This window comes from Gossypium raimondii, chromosome 12 (genome assembly GCF_025698545.1).
Source record: "Gossypium raimondii isolate GPD5lz chromosome 12, ASM2569854v1, whole genome shotgun sequence".
NCBI classification, from domain to species: Eukaryota; Viridiplantae; Streptophyta; class Magnoliopsida; order Malvales; family Malvaceae; genus Gossypium; species Gossypium raimondii.
The window spans coordinates 48,535,202-48,557,152 of record NC_068576.1 but is presented as its reverse complement, the minus strand read 5'-3'; the positions used below and the strand labels follow the sequence as shown (position 1 = coordinate 48,557,152).

The window sequence follows — 21,951 nt, the reverse complement described above, 5'->3', positions numbered from 1 at the left end:
CTTATTTAGGGGCTGGGATGCTCCACTCATATGAAAGAAGTAAATAAAAAAAATGAAATTATTCAATTCTTAGCAATATCTGTTATATATCTCTTTGTAAATTCTGCTTGTACTATATATTACAGTTTAAATTGCAATTACATAAATTTACAACAGTTAATATCAATCTTTTTTTTATCAGTGCCCTATGTCATTTTGAAGCTATGAATGAGAGAAATCAACTCATATATATGAGTCAGATTTAGTATAAACAGTGCTATTACATAACTGGAAACAATCTGAAATGGATCAATCACCCCTAATCTGAATGTATAACTAGTTTTTTGGCCACCAATCTGATGCCCGCATTCTACTGATAATCATAAGTATCCAAGCTGAAGAATGCATCCACAAAGATCCCACATCTGGTTAAGTTACCAAGCTCTGCAACATCAAATTCGCTGAATATAAGCTTTTGCATAGTACCGGAGCTATCTTTCTGATGAATCTCAGCAGCATAGCGGGCGATATTGTCGTTGACTACAATCAGTATGTTGCCAGAAACAAATCAAAGAATCAATGAAATGATTAAAAGATTCAAGTCAATATCTTAGAACTATCTGAAACATAACATTTAAGGTAGGGGAACTTATTGCAGTCTCACGGTCGGATTGTTTATGTAATGATAATTTCTGCCCAGGATAGGCTTCCACTCGGAACTGCTTCTGCAATCTTCAAAAATTGTTTTGGCAGCATTGTCACAAGCATTAAGAATCTCTCATAAACTCGGAGAAGCGTCAACTACGAAGCTCAAACGTGGCCAGCCACCTTGATCAAGAAACTTCTCATTGACTCCAAACCGTACTTTCAAACTAGGACAAAAGAGTTACAGACCAACATTATCGTGTAATAGTTTTATTTGTTAGGTGCCACGGTGACATGGGACCAGAGATGCATTAATAGAAGTAAGAGAAACTCCATCAAGTGCTAAGAACCCTGCATAACTACTGCTACCTGTTAAAATCTGGCTTTTTCTAATTATTCACAAGAAATTACACTGATATATATACACTCCCCCTCAAATTGGGAAGTGGATATCATCCATTCTCCGCTTGCTTACTAGTTTCTAAAAGAACTTCCCAGACAATCCTTTGGTAAGTATATCTGCCAGTTGACCATCAGTGGACAAAAATAGAGTGCAAATTAAGCCACTGTCAAGCTTTTCTTTTATAAAATGTCTGTCAACCTCAACATGCTTCGTACGATCATGTTGAACTTGATCATGTGCAATATTGATAGCAGACTTATTATCACAATACAACTTCATTGGACCTTCCCACTTGATCTTCAAATCTTCCAAAATGATTTTCAACCATAATAGCTCACAAATCTCGAATGTCGTTGCCCTAAATTTAGTTTCTACATTAGATCTAGCCACAACATTCTGTTTTTTACTCCTCCAAGTCACAAGGTTACCTCCTAGGAAAGTACAACAACCCGAGGTTGATCTTCTATCAACAATAGACCCTGCATAATCTGCATCAGTATAGGCTTAAAGAGTTAACTTCTCCCATTTCTTAAATAAAATTCCTCTGCCTGGCGTGCCCTCTAAGTACTGTAGAATCTGATACACGGCTCTAATATATGATTCTTTGGGGTTGTGCATGAATTAACTTACAATACCAACTGCATAGACAATATCCGGTCCAATATGTGACAAGTAGATAAGTTTCCCCACAAGTCTTTGATATGAACATTTATCAACTGCTGCATCTTCTAGTGCATCTCTAAGTCTGTGGTTAACCTCTATGGGCGTCTTTGCTGGTTTGCATCCCAATTTGCCCGTCTTTGTCAACAAATCAATTATGTATTTTTGCTGACATATGAAGATTCCTTCCCGAAAATGTGCCACTTCAATACCGAGAAAATATTTTAATTTACCGAGCTCTTTGACTTCAAATTATTTTACTAGGCATTTCTTTAAATTCTTCATTCCTTCCAGATCATCACCAGTGTCATCTACATAGACTAATAAAACAGTCACTCCCCCTGAAGATAAGTGCTTTACAAATAGAGTGTGATCTCTTTGGCTCTGTTTATACCCCAACTTGAGCATTACTTTGGTAAACCTTCCAAACCAAGCTCTCGAGGACTATTTTAGTCCGTACAAAGCCTTTTTTAGTCTGCAAACTACCTGTCCTGTATTTGGACCGAATCCTGGTGGAACATCCATATAGACTTCCTCCTCAAGATCACCATGTAAAACGGTATTTTTGATGTTAAATTGCTATAATTTCCAGCCTCAATTGGCAGCTAGTGACAACAACACTCTCACAGTGTTCATCTTTGCAATAGGAACAAATGTCTCAAGGTAGTCTATTCCATACATTTGAGTGTACCCTTTAGCCGCCAATCTTGTTTTGTACCTCTCCAAAGAACCATCTGACTTATATTTCACTGTGAACACCCATCAACATCCCACTGGTTTCTTTCCTCTCGGTAATTTCATCGAGTCCCATTTCTTATTTTTTAAGGGCTTTTATTTCAACCTGCATGACATTTTTCCAATTCTTATCATCTAATTCCTTGAATATGGTTTTGATAACGGAGATGGAATTTAGGCTAGTAAGAAAGGCTTTGTGCTTATGGGATAATTTTTTGTAAGACATGAATAAGTATAGGGGATGTCTTGTGCAGGCTTTAGTTCATTGCTAATAGCAATGGCAAAATCATAGTCTCTCTGATCTAAATTTTCAGTAGTTTCAGTATTAGTATTCAAAGTAGGTTCAGCAATTACCTCGGGTTGTATAGTAGCAGGTTGTATAGAAGAAGATGATGATTGAACTTGCATCGATGCCTTTTTCCTTGAATAAACCAGTAAAGGACGAGTAGTGTCCTGAATCCCTTCTTGTGATTTGGGTGTATTAGGCTTTGTTTCAGGTTTCATAGTTTCAAGTTGGGCAGGCTAGTTGACTGGCAGGGACTGAGTGTAGGACTGAGTGTTCGGCTGGGCAGAGGACGGAGTGTAAGTGTTTGGCTGAGCATGAGCTGGAAAATCAAAGAGAAATAATTCTCTGTCCTTATCTTCCGTGAATGAGGTCTCGCCCCGAAGATAATGACTAGTAAATTAATTCTCTTGTTCTGCAAAAGTAGCATCAGCTGATACATAATATTTTTTTGTGGCTGGATGATAACATTTGTACCCCTTTTGAGTGGAAGAATAACCGAGAAAGACACATTTGACAGCACATGGATCAAGTTTTCCCCTGTTTTGAGAATGTACATGTACAAAGGCAACACAACCAAATATTTTGGGAGTAAGGTTATTTGAAGTATTGAAATTATGAAAGAATTTTGCTAGAACTTGTATAGGACTTTGAGATTCAAGGACTTTTGTAGGCAATCTATTTATCATATGAGTAGTAGTTAAAACAACCTCCCCCAGTATTGTTTAAGGATATTTTTTGGAACAAGTCTTGTAATAGCTAAAATGTGACCATTCTTTCTTTCGGCAACACCATTTTGTTAGGGTGTGCTAACACAAGATGACTCGTGTATAATGCCTCTTTCTTAGAAGTATGGTGAGAGAAATTGATTAAAATAGTCATTGGCATTGTCTGACCTAAACTTTTTTATTTCAGCACCAAATTGTGTTTTGATCATATTGTAACAGATTGGAAAGACAGACCTTGCATTAGATTTCTATTTTAAAAGGAATATCCAAGACACACGGGTACAATCATCAATAAAGGATACAAACCACCGAGCCCCAGAAATGTTTGAAATAGTGGATGGTCCCCAAACATCACTATGAATAAGAGTAGAATGAGCGGATGTTCTTTTATTGCTTTCCAGAAAAGAGGTACGTTTATGTTTTGCAAGTTCACAGACATCACAATGGAATTTTTCAACAATTAACCCTTTGAACAATGAAGGAAACATAACTTTAAGGACTCTAAATGATGGAATTAGAGTCTGTGGTAATTTTTTGGATGGATAGAAGATTGGTAAACAGTTTTGGAACATGAATGACATTTCTAAGAGTAAGAGTTTTGTTTATAACAATATCACCCTGACCAACCACTGTGATAACAAAACCATCAGCTACTGCTATCTTTCTATTACTAGGGCAAGGTGTATATGAAACAAATTTTTGTGAGGAATGGGTCATGTGGTCTGTAGCTCCTGAGTCAATGACCCAAAAACTTTTGGTGGGTATATCCGAGACTTTAAAATCTTGAGAAGAGGATATACTTGAAAAAGCCAAACTACAAGTACCTGTTGGAGAAGATTTTTCCAATGATCCCAGCAGATTCTTCAACTTCTCAATTTATTCTTTATTGAACTCAACAGATGATTCTTGAGAATTCCCTTCTCCAGCCAGTTGTCTTGCTGTATGTGCTTGCCCTTGTCCCTTTGGTTGTCCACATTTTTTTGAAAAATTTTTATTCGTTGTTTTTAGCTTTCCATGGAGTTTCCAGCATCTTTCTTTAGTGTGACGGGGTTTTTTGCAGTAGGTGCACCATAAGGAATCCCTGTTAATAGGCCTTGTAAGTTCTGTCTGCCTACTAACTTTGCTAGTTGGCTGCTCCAGGCCAAATCTCCTCTCATTTACAACTTTTGTAACCAAGGCTGAACTATCCACCTGACTATTCTCAATCATAACTCCTCCTCTTCCTTCATTGGCACGAACAATCACAATTGTCTCATTTAGTGATGGTAGATCCTCTTTTCCAAGTATTTGAACTCTTACTGAATCAAACTCAACATTTAATCCAGCAAGAAAATCATAAATTCGATCCTTTTCAACGAACCTTTTCAAGAGTGTTGCATCTTCACTGCACTTCATCTGAATGCATTGGTAGTGATCCATATCTTGCCATAAGCTTTGCGACAGATTTGAATACTCCATGATTGATCGACTTCCTTGCTTGGTAGAAGAAATCTTAGTCTTGATTTCATAAATTTGGGCAACATCTAGAACTTTAGAATAAGTCTACTTCATAGCTTCCCATATTTGTAACAACCCGATTTTGGGCCTAGTCGGAACAATGGTTTCAGGACCACAAATTCGACGAGGAAAAATTTATTTTTATTATATTTTTATGGTCTAAAACTTCACTAAATGATTTTTAGAAAATTTCGTTCGAAAATTTTGACTTTTGGGCACTCAATTTAGTAAAAAGGACTAAATTGTAAAAAAGTACAAAAGTTGAGTTCTACATGTTAGAGGTGTCCAATTGTTATGAAATTTTAAATTGGAGGTCTTTATATGATGATTAGACCATTGGTTAAGTTATGGACAAAAATGGACATGAGATAAGTGAAATAGGAAAATTTTAAGTTAGGGGTAATTTGGTAATTTAGTAATAAAAGAAATAAAAAGGGAAAAAATGGCAAAATGTGCTCATCTTCTCCATGGTGGCTGAATATAGCAAGGGGGAAGCCATAGTTAGGGTTTTCAAGCTTCCAAGCTCCATAGTAAGTGATTCCAAGCCCCATTTTTAATGTTCTTTACGTTTTTAGAGTCTCGGTAACTTGATTTAGCTTATTCTAGCAATAATTTAACCTAGGGTTCATATTTGGAAAAATACCCATAGGTAAAATGTGTTTATTTTGATGTTTTATGATGAAATATGAAGTTTGAAATTATGTTAGAAAACTTTTGCTAGGCGATTTTAAGTGAAAATGAGTAAAATGACATAATTGGTAAAATACCTAATGTTCATAAGTAAGTGTTAGAGTGGAATTTGATGTTTTCATAGAAGGGAAAAATGTTCAACATGTCATAAAACATAAGAATAAGGGATGATGTTTAATTTCCGAGCTTTGGGGCAAAAATGTAAATATGCAAAAGTTTAGGGGCAAAATCATAAGTTTTCCAAAGTTTGAGTCAAGGAATGTTTTGATAAATGTGAGTATTAAATAAGCTAAATTTTCTATTATTAATCAAGAAAGACGAGAAATTGACCTTGATCAGTGAAATAGAGTAAGTGAAATTATGAAAGAGTAAATTTAGCAACAAAACAGTTTTGGACAGCAACAGTTGTGTGATTTTGAAAAATCACCAAAAATGGTGGAAATCGAATTATAGGTTGAATAATATATTAAATTAAATATGAATGAGTCTATTTTCACATAAAAGAAACAGAGTAAGCAAAAGAGTTATATATTTTGAGATATTTGAATTTTAGTAAGACAGGTCAGAATAATTTTAGAATCCCTGTTCGACTTTGGAAAATCATTAAAAATTGTAAAAAATATTTATGAATTATAATTTATAAGTTTGAATCCTAAAAGAGTCTATTTTAAAGATAAATAAACGATAATGTCATCTGAACTCTGTAAAATGAGATAATTAATTTTAGTGAAGAAAGGTCGAACGCCAAACAAAGTGAAATAGGGAGAATTTAAAGAATAAAATGTACTTATTGGATAAGTAAAAATTATTAAAATTTTATGGTAAGAAGATATATGAGTATAGTTTCTGGGAAAATTAATGGATATTAATTTGGAGCTCTGTATCTCGAGATATAAATAATTTAGTGACTCGACTCGGATAGACACTTTGAATTTATATATAAGTAAACAAAGAAAATATAGTTAATGTTGTTTAAGCGTGTTATATACATTAAGGATGTGGAATGGAGAGGAGAAGGAGGACAATAAAATATATGAATGAATTGTGTATAAATGGTTATATACCCGATTTTAATCGGTAAATGTTAAATTTAATGGTAAATACGTATTGATATTGAAAGAATTATTGCGGTATTGAAAAGCAATTGATCAAATATTTAAGAAATTTAATCATAGTATATATATGTGTAGTAATTTTGATATATGGATGTATTTTGGTTGTGGATTGATCTTGATGATAAAGGTTAGATATATTTGGTCTATTAAATGACATAATTGAGAAGTACGATAGGTGGGTCATTTTATGTGTGAGATGATGGTATGATTTGGCTTGGTAAAGTAAGTTAAAAGGATGATTACATCATTGAGGTTGCATTGATTGATTCGGTAACTAGGTGAGGTGCATTATGATTTGCGAAGCATATCTATATTCGGTAATAATAGATAAAATATATTTATGTCATGGGTGAATGGTTAAACATTTGGGCTAGTATAAGGTGTATATTTAGTAATGTTAGTTGGTAATGAAATAACAGGTTTTGGTTTAACATCGAATAGAGAAAATTTGTACTATATTTCTGGCTAATATTGATAGCTAAATGGGAGATGAATGGATAATGTATATGTGACACTTAGCTTATGAGATATTAAGTAATTGATATATTACAATAGTTAAATAGGAAAAATGTGACGGTATGAGAATATGTAATAATATGGATCAATTCAGGTACTCGTGATGAAATCAACAAGTAACTGAAAATTTATAAATTCATACGACGAGGAAGTGAAAGATTGTGAGTATATTGGGCCACGTAAACCCTAATTAGTGACTCAAGAATAACAATTTGAAAGTTTTAATTTAGATAAAATTTTATAACTCGGTTTAATACGGTTAAAAGTGTATGTGTTCTGGTAATACCTCGTACCCTATTCCAGCATCGAATACGGGTAAGGAGTGTTACAATATTTCTTTGGCTGTGTTAAGAAACATGCATGTATCACTGATTTCTGGCATCATAGAACTCCATAACCAAGACATTACCATAGAGTCTTGTTCATCCCAAGCATCAAACTTTGGATCTCCTTCTTTAGGTCCAGTTTCGACCAGGTGACTTAGTTTTCCTCTTCCCTTCAAGAACGTGCGAACCAGTTGAGACCACTTTAGGTAATTCTTCCCATTTAACCTGTCGGCTGCTTGGATATTCTGCAACTCACTTGTTGGGTTTGAGTTGTTCACAAAGACTTCTGAGATATCCCCAGTGTTGCTGGTTTTGACAGTTTCAGCCATGTTTCTTTTGAACAAATTCTACATGCTTGAGGGTTGATCGGGAATGAGAAGAAGTTGCCAGACAAAGAATAAAAAAATCCCAGAGATTAAGGGAAAAAAGAGCTCTGATACCATGTTAAAATCAGGCTTTTTTCTAATTATTCACAAGAAATTACACTGATATATATATTCATAGTTGAGCCTAACTTAGGAAACTCTATACTAGGAAACAGACTAATTCTAGGAATGTTGACCCTAAAAATAGCCTTAAAGTTAGGGATAACAATCATTGAAATATTTACAGAATCCTAGCTAATACACACACAATATTCCTTATTTAGGAAACTGTAATCTGACACTACCTTTAGCAATATCTATGTCCTGAGACTCTTGCTCAGTTTTTACTTTCATGGTGACATCTGATTAAAGGGCATCAGTTTTATTTCATTTCTAAGTAGACCCATGTTAAAAGGATCCGGTTGGACCGGATTAGACAAATCAGTATTTTCCCCTCCGGTGTGATGAGTCAGAAGAGAAATTCTAGGATGGTGTTCACTATTTCCTACACCTGCTAGAGAGATTTGGAACATTTTCTGAAGTTGGACTTGAAGAAAGGGTATGCATGTTTGGACTAGGCTGCTCGGGAGATGACTTGCTGACATCACTACTCGGTGATATCGGGGAACCCTGTGGTTCCCCGTGATTATATTTGGGAGACTTGATTCCTGAAGATAAATATAAGGCTTTAGTAAAAAAATGTCTGATTAAACATTTCCCAAGTTGAGGCAAGTGAAATATGGTGCTTAAATTTTGTGATACCAAAGGCACATCGTTGAAAAAAACACAAGTGTTACAACATTTGCCACTCAAAAACTAGTACCATACCAAGAACAAAACGGTTGCACAATGCTTGACAACTTCGAGGTTCATGCGAACATCATCCAAGCTCCTGAAGGATCATATAGCAAGATGTTTATTTCAGTGAAACAAAAAATTCCCTCTCATCCAAGGTGAAAATAGTTTATATATTCATTAAAGACTTGCATGTGTGACTGCACTCCAATCTCAAAATAATTGGCAAGAGTTGCCATCTGTATTTAAGTTCATCAAACAAAACTCCATATCAAGTGCCAAAACTTGCAATATGTTGGAATTAGAAAAAAAAATCAAACTAGTCGTGTAACACCTCTTAACCCTAAACCGTCACCGGAACAGGGTTACGAGGCATTACCGGACATATCAAACAATTTACAAATAATTTTTAAATAAATAACCAACATATTAAAATAAATCATAAATTCATATAAATTTTAATAATTGATTACATTCATTCTTTTTTTTTTTATAAAAATTTCGGCAGCATTTCTGTTTATTTTTACATATAACCCCCTGCAAAAATTTCAAACATAACCAACCCAATTCCAGTATTTCAACCAAAGCATTTATACTTAAATCTTACTTGACATATTGACATAATAACTTAATTAATAAAAGTCCTATTATCATTTCTAATTAACACAAAACTAATCAAGCTATTTCAATTTAATACCAATGCCATAAAAGACTTCTACCATTTGACTAACATAATCATCAAAACACATAATATCTTACTTTACAACAAAACTATATAACATACCAAAATAACTATTATAATTCTTATGTACATGCCACTTTCAATTAAGGAAGAAGACATCACCAAAATCTCTATGTCGGAGTCAGGATTGTCCTGGATGCTGAACCGAGACTCTGACCCCTTTTTTTCCTTTCCCCTTTTCTTCCCCTGTTTTCGTCTCTTTCTCTGTTTCTTTTTAGCAATTCTGTTTCTATTTCTTCTTTTGTTTCTTTTATTCTTTTATTTTATTCCTTTTATGCATTAGTTAATAATAATAATAATAATAATAATAATAATAATAATATATATAATATTATTTACTTAAATGATAAGTAAATATGTAATAATTACTAATATATGTATTTCATTTTTCCACATGTCTTCATATGCACCATACATTTGTCAACTTTTTTATTTAAAATATAATAATAATAATAATTTAATAATACTAATTTAACAATATATTTTTAACACATAAAATTTTAGATTTTTTATGCTTATGTCACTAATCTTAAGCCATTGGCTTATTTACCTATTTAGTCCCTCTTATTTTATTTTAATCTATAATTAAACTTTCACTTCTATTGTAATTTAATTCTTTTTACTAATTACTCTTAATTAAGCTAAATTCACCTATCTAAAACCTAATTAAACACTCAACTAGTTTAGTAAATAAAAAAAATATATTTCTAATAATTATTTTCGAACTCAATTTACTAAGACGGAGGCCAGATATTATACTTTTCCGATGCCCGTGAATTTTTGGGTCATTACATTTCTCCCCCCTTAATAAATTTCGTCCTCGAAATTTACCTAAGAAGAGATGAGAATATTGTGCTCTCATCGTCTCTTCCGGTTCCCAAGTCGTTTCTTCCATACTATGACTTCTCCATAAAACTTTGACTAAAGGAACTCGTTTATTTCTTAATTCTTTCACTTCTCGAGCTAATATCTGAACCGACTCTTCTTCATAAGTCAAATCAGATCAAATTTCAACATCTTCAGTGGGAATAACATGAGAAGGATCCGATCTATATCTCCGAAGCATCGAAACATGAAAAACATCGTGAATCTTTTGTAATTCCGGAGGTAAAGCCAATCGATAGGCAACCGGTCCGATTCTTTCAACTATTTCATCCCGGCCTCAAATAAATTTTAGTGATGTGCCTTTCTTTTGATATTGTGGCATGTATCTAATATCTAGGTAATGTATTGATTAAAGTATGCTATGTATGTTATTTATTTGTGAATTAGTGATAAGTCATCCGATATGTTCGGTAATGCTCCGTAACCCGGTTCCGGCGACGGATACGGGTTGGGGGTGTTACAAGTCGGACTTTCGATCCCCGGCTCAACTGGATAAATCTGGCAGTCTGATATTTTCTTGATATTTTAGGGTTTTAATGCTTCACACACTGATTATAAATTGACAGCGACTATATGTGTATGGATGATATGTATACATAAGGTTGATAAAAGATGGCTAAGGTTTTCATAAAAATAGAAAAAAGGCTAAAAGCTTTTATAAGCAATAAAAATACCTTCATATTATCGGCTTTCCTTCCGAATCTTTGAGTCAATAACGCCAATGAATCGATAATTCTCTTAGGCTCCGAATCTATGTGAAAATTACGTAGCTAATATGTATATATATATTTGATAAATTATGATTTAACACTCTTGGTTGTTGGTTAAAGATCTAACAATTCAATCATTTAAATAAATTTTTTGAATAATTTAGTAATCATTTTGTAACATTTTGAAGTTAAGTGATCAAAGTATAATTTAATAATAATTGTAAGAAAAAAAGGATAAAAAGAATTAATTAAAAAGAAAAAGAAGGGCCTAGAGTAGGGAGAGCATTTGATTTTTGGTCTTTTATAAAATTAAACTCACTTAATTAACTATAATATACAAAACCAACCCAAATTAGAGCTCCAGAATCAATATAAATGAACCTACTTAAGTTATTAAGCTTCAATAATATATATTTATTATATATTATAAAATATAAATATATTTTAAAAAATTTTAAAAAAGTAAATTAAGTAAAATTTTCGATCGAGCCAGTTTGAAAATTTAAAAATCAGTAACCAACAAAATGGATCCAAATCACCCTAATCAAAATCGACTAAATTAATTGGATCCATTTTCTGGGTTTTAACTGAAAATTGATCTCCCGTAATCTAGAGAACTCATGACGCGAGAGAGAAAAAAGACGGAAAAGAAGGGAGATTGTATCCCGGGTCCTGAACCTTTTGGGTTTTCGCGTTTCAGTCATTGGTTTTAGCCAAAATTAAACATGGTATGTTTCAGATTTCTCAAGGTGCCGAGTGATCTTTGAAATTATCAGAATAAAATCAACTTCTAGAAAAAATGAGAGAAGGTGAGGATATGGATGACATATGCGTATACCACATTTTGATTTTTGGAATAATTTATGTGGCATTTGAAATTCTTTATACATAGAATTTATTTTAAGAAAATGGAAATTGCTATTTGAAAAATCTCGAGTGATTTCGTTGAAATCTTGAGGGCATAAAAATTATTAATTTTCAAAAAAATAAAAGTTATATATATATATATATAAATATTTAAAAATAAAATAAGGCAATATTTCCACGCGATAATGAAATATTCTATTGGAGGTATCAAGAAAGGACAAATAAAAATGCATCCTCCTATTCCATCGACATGTGATACCAAGTCTTTTAAATAAAAAATGATTTTCCTTGTATCAATGAATCCATATTTTGCATTTATGGACCATAAATAGTTGTTTAAATAAATTTTAATTCGTTTTTTAAATTTATTAAAATAATAGCGAATCACACGTAATAAAAAAAAATCCGCGGTGGCTTGTGTTTTCCAAGATTCGTCTAGCGCTCGAAAAACTGTTAGACAACAGCCACTTGTAATTTTAAACGATATCCAACCCGTTGAGCTATAGGCCTCACCTTGCTGACACCGCGGTTGGTACCTTTCCTCTCCCCAGCCATCCATTTCGGGTTAGGAAGATATGAAAATGCACGTGTGAAGTGGGACAGGGGATTTCTTTACTTGAGAAGGTTTAACCATCTGGACTTGGTAAATGATGAGTTAGGGTTGAAAGGATTTACCATGTTTTAAGCCTCTGAAATGGGTAATTACGGAAGGAATGACTGCAAATCCCTGCTCTATGTATTACTCGACAACTGGCATTGCTTCGAATATGTCTAACTCGTACCCTTGTTGCTTTGCCTGTCTAGTAACTTGCCAAAGGATATCATAGATTGAAGATGTGTGTCTACTGGTGTAGTCACCTGCCTGGAAATCATGAATAACTCCATCAATTTGAACCCGACTCCGACCTGCAGGCTTTTTCACACCCGATTCGATCATTTTCTGTCTCACATTAGCAACATCCTGCCACCTCTTGGCCGTAGCATACACATTTGACAACAACACAAGATACCCAGCAGCATTGTTGGGATCAAGCTCGACATCAAATTTTTGAGCCACTTGAGAGGCAAGTTCAACATTCTTGTGAATCCTACAACCGCCAAGTAGGGCACCCCATACTGCATCATTAGGTGTTAAAGGCATGGTTTCAATAAGATTCAATGCTTCATCAAAGAAACCAGCACGGCTGAACAGATCAATCATACAGCAATAGTGCTCAATCCTGGGCTTAATTCTCCAATGTGTAGTCATTTGAGTAAAATAATGCTGACCCTTCTTGACAAATCCGGCATGACTACAAGCAAAGAGAACTCCTATGTAGGTTATTTCATCAGGCTTGACTTCTCTCTCACCCAAGCTTAGCATACATTCAAACACAGTAATAGCTTCTTGCGCAAAACCGTGTTTTGCTAACCCCGTGATCATGCTTGTCCAAGAAACCGTACTTCTTTCTGGCATGCATCGAAGTACTTCATAAGCTTCCTCAATCAAACCACAACTAGCATACATGTGAATAAGTGCATTGTTCAAAGACACCAACAATTGTTGGTTTCGAAATTGAGACGTCTCTTTTATGTAGGAGTGAATCCATTTCCCCAATTCCAAATCACCCAATTCAGCACAAGCTGATAATGCCGCCACCAACGCTACCTGATCCAGTTCCACACGTGCTCTCCTCATCTGTTTAAAAAAAGACAAAGCTTGCTTACACTTCCCATTCCTAGCAAACCCGGCAATCATTGTTGTCCACGACACCACATTCTTATCCGGCATCTCATCAAAAACTCTCCTCGCCGTATCAACGTCCCCACACCTAATATACCCAGCTAACAGCGAATTCCAACTCACCGCATTTCTCTCCGCCATTTCATCAAACAGTTTACGCGCACGTACGATGCCATCGCCGACCCTAACCATTCCATATAAATTAATCAAATTTGTTCTCACAAACACATTGGAGGAATACCCATCAACCAAAACTCTCCCATGAATCAGTTCCCCTTCTCTCAACATCCCCGACCTCGTGCAAGCACTCAAAACATACGAATAAGTAAACCCATCAGGAATTGCCCCCAATGCAACCATCTGCTTGTACAATTCAAGTGATCTTTCAGGGATTTCAGTTCTTGAACATCCTCTGATGACCTGGTTCCAGACTGTAGTACTTGGTTTTTCGATAGATCGAAATAGTTTAAACGCCTGTAGGAGATTACTAGAAGTAGCATAGAATGAAAGAAGGTGAACTAGGATGTAATTTTTCTGGGAAAAACCGTTGATGATGATCTGGGTGTGGACTTGGGTAAGTTTTTGTTTTATGATCTTAGGGTTTTGAAGAAGGGAAATGAGGTGTTGCTGTAGAGCTCTGGAGTTCGGTGGATTGGCGAGAATGGCTTCTTTAACTAACATTTGAAAGACAAAAGTTAAACAAGACACAAATGAAAGTGGGGCTGGTATGGATATTACAAATAAATATTAGCCATCAAAACGCAAGGGGCCCAAAATGAACTCCAGTGCTCCTTAGATTCTTTATGAAAATTATCAACTGAACACGGGTTCAGTTGTATTTCACTTTGATGATGAAAATCTTTAAGAGGGTTCATTTAATCCGAACGAAACTGTACAAGTTTTCTGCAAGTGCCCATCAATCCACATCCCATCTTCACTCAAACCTTAAACCACCCAAAGCAAACCAAACCCTTAAAACATACCTCACCTCCAATTGCAACGCCAAAGCCATCCTCTTCTTTAGACAATTATTACGACACAATCCTTCGTCTATTGACAGCTTCTCTTTCTTATTTGTCATACAAGCTTGCACCAAAAGCCCTTTCTCTCTTGAAGGCCAACAATTACATGCCAACCTAATAAAATTTGGGTTTCACTCTGTCATTCACCTCCAAACCTCACTTTTAAACTTCTACTCCGCATTAGGGAATCTTCTTTATGCGCATCACGTGTTTGATGAAATTCTCAGCAAGAATACGATTTCCTGGACAGCCTTGATTTCGGCTTATGTTGTCAACCAGAAGCCCCAAAAAGCTGTAGAGTTGTTCCAGAAGATGCAAATGCTTGATGTGGAACCTGACCAAGTGACACTGACGGTTGCTCTCTCTGCCTGTGCTCACCTTGGTGCACTAGAGATGGGAGAGTGGATTCACGCATTCGTTCGGCGAAAACCAGAGCTCATGGCAGACGCGGGCCTTAATAACGCTCTCATTAACATGTATGCGAAATGTGGTGAGATACAAACGGCAAGGAATTTGTTTGATAGCTTAGGAGAAAAGGACGTGACAACCTGGACTTCCATGATAGTGGGACATGCATTGCATGGACAAGCAAATGAAGCTCTTGGGCTTTTTGGTGAAATGGAAGAAATAAAATGGAAGAATAGCAAGAATAAGGAAGAGGGTAATCGTGGAAGTTCAACGATTCTTCCTAACGACGTTACTTTTATTGGGGTTTTGATGGCTTGTAGCCATGGAGGAATGATTGAAGAAGGAAAGAAATATTACCGACGTATGGTTAATTATTACGGTTTGAAGCCTAGAGAGGTTCATTTTGGTTGCATGGTTGATCTTTTTTGCCGAGCTGGGCTGCTAAAAGAAGCTTACAATTTCATCATTGAGATGCCTGGTCAAGCTAATGCAGTGACATGGAGGACATTGTTAGGAGCTTGTAATATCAATGGAGAAATTGAGCTTGGTGAAAAAGTTAAGCTCCAATTGCAGGAGCTGGAGCCTGGATATGTTGGGGACAGTGTTGCAATGTCGAATATCTATGCTGCCAAAGGGATGTGGGATAAGAAAGTGGAAGTTAGGGATCAGATAAAGCAGCTGAGAAGGGCTCCTGGGTGTAGTTCAATTGAGGTAGCTAGTGAAATCAGTGAGTTCATCTCTGGGGATGATGATCATCCTTTAAAGACCGAGATATATGAAGCCCTCAAATATTTGACCATCAGTATGAAAGCATATGACTACTCTCTTCAAATATCAAGCCTGCTTGAATTCTGACCAAAAAGGTTTCAAACTGTAAGTCTGTTGCGCTATGTTATCACGGTTGTGGCCATTATTTGAATTTCAGATTCGGTTCTCCTGTAAACATATCCCTTAGCTGTTAATAATCATAATATTCTGAATCATGACACTTCGACCAATCCAATTGCTGTTTGTCTGATGATAGGAATTTGGACAACGATAAAATTTAGGCAAATGGGTCGTTTCATTTATAACAGCCGTCGAACAGATAGGCCTGCTAGCTCTGTTGTGTAATACATACAAAATGCATTACTTGCATAGAAAAAGCATGCCCATCGATTCTTCCTGTTATTATTCTCATTTTATCCTATTTGAAAGGCAATTACTGTTGCATAACTTGAAATGAATAGCCAACGGAAATCTATATTGAATTACATTGTGTTTTAGGATCCTGGAACACTAGGATTGGCCTAAATTTGCTATGTTCCATTCCATGCTGCGTTGGAGCTACTCTCTGTTAAAGACTTCATGTCCTAGGTTTTCTGGTTCAAAAAGGCAAAAAGCTTTGCCTGATCTCTCTCTGAACGTAAGCCGGATTTTAGTTAGTATGAAGAATGAAGAGCCTTAGATCACTGCTCGGTATGAAAGTATTACTCTCCAAATACATGAAAAAACTTAGAAAAAAAATTAAACATACCCATGTCAGATGCATCCATATCCGACATTATAGCCAAATCCAAGTAACATAGTCAACAGAAAGTAGGAATTGTATTATAGTGTCCTCAAAACAAGCCATGTTAGAAAAAGATTTAATGACAAAAAACTGGCATGAAAGCTTGCTTTATTACTGAAATGAATTGCAGTCTGCAGTTCATTGAAAAAAATGCTTCACATGCATATGAAACATTGAGTTCCTGAGAAAGACATGATACACTAAGCATGCTTCATTTATCGACCATATGACATCAAGATTCAAGATCTATCTGACAAGATATTAATGATTTGTTTATTAAACAGCCATGACATGCATATTATCTGCAAATACTGAGACAGCCATGACAAATTAAACAACAAAATTTATCAGAAAGAATTCAAACTAGCTTTTCTTCATGTATCTGCATTTCTGTTCTAAATCATGTGTAGCAGGATTCATGCAATCCAACAAGTATATACAACATTCAGTTATACAATCGAGCAAAATTCTGTAAGTTAGAGGGTAACATACATGGGAATGTAAAATATAGATATCATACATTGGAGCCGATCACATCTCCTGCAGTATAATTACACTGCCACTGCTTCTGGCCTTTTGCTGGTTTTGATTCCTCTAATAGCTGTTTAAAATGTTGGTGCCATAAAATTTTATTAAAATGCATTCATTTATATGCATGAAAAATAATAAATAATACCTTATCTTTACCTTCAGCATAATCTTTTGCACCAAATACAGCTGAACCAGCCACTAGAGCATTTGCTCCCGCCTCAATAACCTGCCGGCAAAGCGAGAAGGGGGTGAGAGGGAGAGTTTTAACAGAGAAACCACCCAATTTTTTTTAATAGTTATGAATATCATGAATAATATTAATAACATGAAGAACAACTCATATCCTACACTCACACTCATCACACCTGAGTCAGAGTAACATAGGTCAAGAAAAAGCAACAATAGGGCTCAACAAGTGATAATGTCAGAATTTAGGACACAGATTATGCATGGAGTGTATAGATTAATGTTGTCTGAAGTTAAACCACATGATTCTAATGGGGTACCTTATATGCATTCTTTGGACCAACTCCACCATCAACTTCAATCCATGGATTAATACCCTGCAAGGAAAATATATGAAGAAAATTTGACCAAATTCTAAAGCAGGAATAGATAAAAAGATGAATATATAGATAGAAGCAACTGATACCTTCTCCGCGCACATACGTCTCAAGTCAGAGATTTTCTTGACTTGACTCTCAATAAAGCTCTGCCCTCCAAAGCCGGGGTTGACCGACATAATCAAGATTAGATCAACCACTGTTCAAATGCAAAACAGAGATTATCAAGTCAGTTTTTCTTTTTCCTTCAATTTAGCCAAATGAACTCAGAACACCTGTACTGGAAAAGTTACAATGATGCAGAAGGACCTCTCATCATTCTACGCATAGCAATCAATTGCTTCTGTTTTAGTAAGATAAAGGAGGCCATTCTTAGAACATCCTTTAACTATTCCTTCATCCTTTATTCCTGACTTATCAATAGGCAAGGCCTAGCATCGATCAACTACTTGGCTCCGGTATGCAATAAGCTGCATATAAAATCATCCTTTGACGGAAAGACAGGAAAGCGGAAAAGAAATCGAAAATAAAAACTCACCATCTAGTACATATTCTATCGTACTAAGCGGGGTTGCAGGGTTTAAGACGACTCCGGCTTTAGCGCCCAGATCTTTTATCTACACAACAAGAAAAGTTTTCAGAAATTTGTGGGCAGTTTCATAAAAGAAACGCAGGCAATAGAGAAAGCGAGGAAACAAGATATGTTATTGAGCATAGGATGGCAAACAATAAAAAAATTCGCAATAGTATCAGCAACACCTTGATGGTCATAAAACAAAAACCTATAAAAGGAAATTTTTGGACATGCTGACCACAAAGTTTTAAGAAGCAATAATGCACGGTTTAGAGTAGGAGAGAGGCTGATAAACCTAATACTTTAAAAAGCTTTAACTGCAAAAATTGAGAATCAATGACTGATTCTTAAGTCATGCCCCGGAAGAATAGTTAAGGCAAATAAGTTCAGAACATAGAGTTAGCTTGAACAGGATGAATTCAGTAGGATTTATTGGCTCCTACGAATCCTGAACATTCCTTCCCAATGTCATGTGGTACAAAGCACGATACACCAAAAATGATTCATCGTGCATTAATTTCTTTATCAGTAATTTTTAACTAAAAGTCAGAACCCGTGCAGCAAAAAGCTTAACATAAATAATATGACAACTTCCAGTTTAAAAAGCAAGTGAAATTTTGCATTAAAAAACAAAGGTTTTTGAGCTCCACTTGATTTGAAGATAATATTTGGTAGACTCCATTTCAAGATTGTATGTATAGTGTTAACTTTATCATGGAAAATATGTAAGAACGGCTCGGGGAAAGAAATGTCTTACTTGATTAAGTGTACGATGCAAATGAATGGTTGATGATTGCTCACAGTGAACACTGACTATGTCTGCTCCAGCCTTAATAAAATCTGGAACTCGCTGCTCTGGTTCCACAATCATCTGCAGTGCATCAAGCTCAGGGTGAGAAAATATCTCTATTACTGATACTGGTTAGTTAGTTATGCAAAGCAGCATACCAAATGCACATCTAGTGGAAGATCTGTCACAGGTCGTAAGGCATCAACCACAAGAGGTCCAATCGTAATGTTTGGAACAAATCGGCCATCCATTACATCAACATGGATCCAATCACAGCCTGCCACTTCTACGGCTTTCACCTAGAAAAAACGCGACATGTGAACTTCAAAGACAATATTCAAATTGAATTCAATACCTAAAGCAATAATGCAGCTGAATCAAAACCTGCTCCCCCAACTTAGCGAAATTAGCAGAGAGTATAGATGGGGAAACAATGATATCGCTTTTCGAAAATTTATCGACTCGAGCAGTTGCCTTCACTACTGTAGCAGTTCTCCTAACCATTTAAGAAAAGAAAGTTACAAAAGCATATTAAAATTTCTTATGAGACCTTGAAGAACAAAGTTCAAATCTGATTGAAATCATACGTCTAATTTGTATCTTTTCACTGCAATACAGTGATAACATCTATTACATTTGCAACCCTAAAAGGCGCATCCAACATAGCAATTTTGCTCCAAAGTAAGCACAAAACCATGCAACTAAAGTTTCATCGAATTGCTTAGGCAATATACCAAACATTAAATAATCAATAACACTGTCATAAAACCCCTAAACCTTATTTGCTTTATTACAATTTAAGTACCAAATATTCTAGATATATATATTTAATTGTACAAGCCCTTTACTTTCATCACAAACCACCTTCATTTGTGTTGAAAACATTACAGAATAATTTTAAAAAAATGAAACTTTTTGCTGTAAAAAAGGTTTAATTATCGAATTGCAAACAAAATTAAGGTCCTTCACAAGAAAATGTCAACATTTCTGAACTGGATTTTTTCGCAATACACCAATAAATTTGCTTCTTTACCATCTAAAACTCCAAGGAATTCAGAAGAGCAACCCAGAAAAGGAATTCAAAAATGAAAAAGATTACCTAGTAAAAGAAAAGGACTTGGGTTGAGAAAGATGGGTTCTTAGAAGCCTAAGTCCCCCTCCAAAGCCATTAACTTGAGTTGATGAACAAAATGAAGAAGCTGTTGACATCTTTAATTTCCTTTTTCCCTCTCTTTTCTTATCAAAAACTGCTCTATCTATTATATCTAATCTGTAAAGGAGTTTGGAAATTAGAGCCTTTGTGTTTTTTTTTTTTTTTTTTTTTGTAGGTTAAAATCTCACCAGAGGGTGACTTGGAGAGAGAAAATGTCAAAGAAGGCAATGACAAAGACAATACTAAATTCTTCAACAAAACTCGGAGAGACTCAAGAAGGAAATTATGTAATGGTAACACGTGTCGCTTTGATCTGTGGGTTACTTTGCTTATCTTCAATGGCTGGCGCTGCGTACTGCTCAGATGTGCAAATTAATGGACACAATTAGAGTTAGGTTTAGGTGTACTTCAGCTTTTTCTTCTTTTTCCATCAAAATTGCAATATCGGAGAGAGACGAGGGACCATAAGATTTGAATTATGTCCTTAATTTGCTTATTTATACTCGGCTTAATTTATGATTTCACTAAGTATACATATTTTTATTTTATTTTGGTACTTACTTTTTTATCTCAATTTAGTACCTAAATCATGCAAAACTTATATTTTCCCCTCTTTTAGTAGACGTTAACAAAAAAATATTGGATAGATTTGACCAATGAAAATGTGCCATTTAGCATATTGTGGCCAATAAAAAGCACGCTTGACCTTCTTTTATAAAATGTGTCATTTTCTTTGAGAAAATATGTACAAACTATAAAGAATTGTAAAAAATAGAAATAAAATATAAAAAAACATATATGTCAATTATAAAATTATAAATGTATATATAATCTGAAATATGTATATACATTTTTTTTCTTGAATTTTTTATATTTTATTTCTATTTTTATAATTTTTTATGATTTATACATATTTTATCAAAGAAAAATTATATATTTTATAAAGAACACCAAGTGACACTTTTTCATTGGCCACAACATGTCAAATGATACTTTTTCTGTAACACCCCTAACCCTTATCTGCCGCCGAAACAGGGTTACGGAGTATTACCAGACTTTTCAGATCAAATACGAATATTTAATATCATTTAACATACATATCAGAAGCTAATCTTAATCACTCATATTGTCCTTTATATGAGCCCTTGAAGCCCAAAATACACATTTGAAATAAATTGGGACTAAATCGGGAACTTAGAAAATTTTTTAAAAAATATCAAAAACTTTCAAATGAGTAGGGAACACATGCCCGTGTGGCCAAGCCGTGTGGACATTCGAAATAGGGGCACACGGCCTCGTCCCAGCCTGTGCCCAAATTAGGCTGCTTACCGACTTGGGTCACACGGCCAAGCCAGATGCCCGTGTGCTAGGCCATGTGAGCATACTAACTTGTAAAATTAAGATACAGGAGTCAAATGGCCAAGTGACATGCCCATGTCTCAGGTCGTGTGGCATATGAGGTAGGGCACATGCCCGTGTCCCTAACCCATGTAACTCTCTGACTTGTAACTTAATTAAGTGCAGGGGTCACACGGCCAAGTCACACGCCCGTGTGCCAGGCCGTGTGAAAAATACTGAGAATTCTGTTTTGAATTTTAAGATGTAAGGGACACACGGCTAGAACACACGCCTATGTGCTAGACACACGGCTGAGACACACGCTCGTGTCTTTGCCCGTATGGACAGAATAAGGC

General features: G+C 35.2%; 3 protein-coding genes and 1 pseudogene across 3 annotated transcripts; 1 reads left to right on the top strand and 3 right to left on the bottom strand.

The window, feature by feature from the left end:
- Nucleotides 1–273: 273 nt before the first annotated feature.
- On the bottom strand, nucleotides 274–12,496 carry LOC105764668 (protein NEN1-like; annotated as a pseudogene).
- Nucleotides 12,249–14,345, bottom strand: LOC105764665 (pentatricopeptide repeat-containing protein At5g66520). Its single transcript, XM_012583328.2, has one exon. The coding sequence runs from the start codon at nucleotides 14,343–14,345 to the stop codon at nucleotides 12,681–12,683; it is 1,665 nt and encodes a 554-aa protein (XP_012438782.1). The 3' UTR covers nucleotides 12,249–12,680.
- A 167-nt stretch (nucleotides 14,346–14,512) lies between these two features.
- On the top strand, nucleotides 14,513–16,080 carry LOC105764666 (putative pentatricopeptide repeat-containing protein At1g74400). Its single transcript, XM_012583329.2, has one exon. It carries the CDS (start codon nucleotides 14,513–14,515, stop codon nucleotides 15,947–15,949), a length of 1,437 nt encoding a protein of 478 aa, XP_012438783.1. The 3' UTR covers nucleotides 15,950–16,080.
- A 909-nt stretch (nucleotides 16,081–16,989) lies between these two features.
- On the bottom strand, nucleotides 16,990–20,484 carry LOC105764667 (ribulose-5-phosphate-3-epimerase, chloroplastic). The gene is made up of 9 exons (XM_052625077.1): nucleotides 20,204–20,484; nucleotides 19,489–19,600; nucleotides 19,263–19,403; nucleotides 19,072–19,185; nucleotides 18,279–18,357; nucleotides 17,830–17,939; nucleotides 17,684–17,740; nucleotides 17,334–17,403; nucleotides 16,990–17,247 (listed from the first exon to the last, which is right to left on the bottom strand). Exons 1-9 carry the CDS (start codon nucleotides 20,311–20,313, stop codon nucleotides 17,198–17,200), a joined length of 843 nt encoding a protein of 280 aa, XP_052481037.1. The 5' UTR covers nucleotides 20,314–20,484; the 3' UTR covers nucleotides 16,990–17,197.
- Between the last annotated feature and the right edge of the window lie 1,467 nt (nucleotides 20,485–21,951).

Coding starts and splice junctions, on each gene's coding strand:
- LOC105764667 (XM_052625077.1), bottom strand. CDS start 20,313: ATGTCAACAGCTTCTTCATTTTGTTCATCAACTCAAGTTAATGGCTTT. Junction 19,186..19,262: donor TTCCACTAGATGTGCATTTG/GTATGCTGCTTT, acceptor GATGCACTGCAG/ATGATTGTGGAACCAGAGCA. Junction 18,358..19,071: donor TGCATCGTACACTTAATCAA/GTAAGACATTTC, acceptor CTTGTTGTGTAG/ATAAAAGATCTGGGCGCTAA.
- LOC105764666 (XM_012583329.2), top strand. CDS start 14,513: ATGATGAAAATCTTTAAGAGGGTTCATTTAATCCGAACGAAACTGTAC.
- LOC105764665 (XM_012583328.2), bottom strand. CDS start 14,345: ATGTTAGTTAAAGAAGCCATTCTCGCCAATCCACCGAACTCCAGAGCT.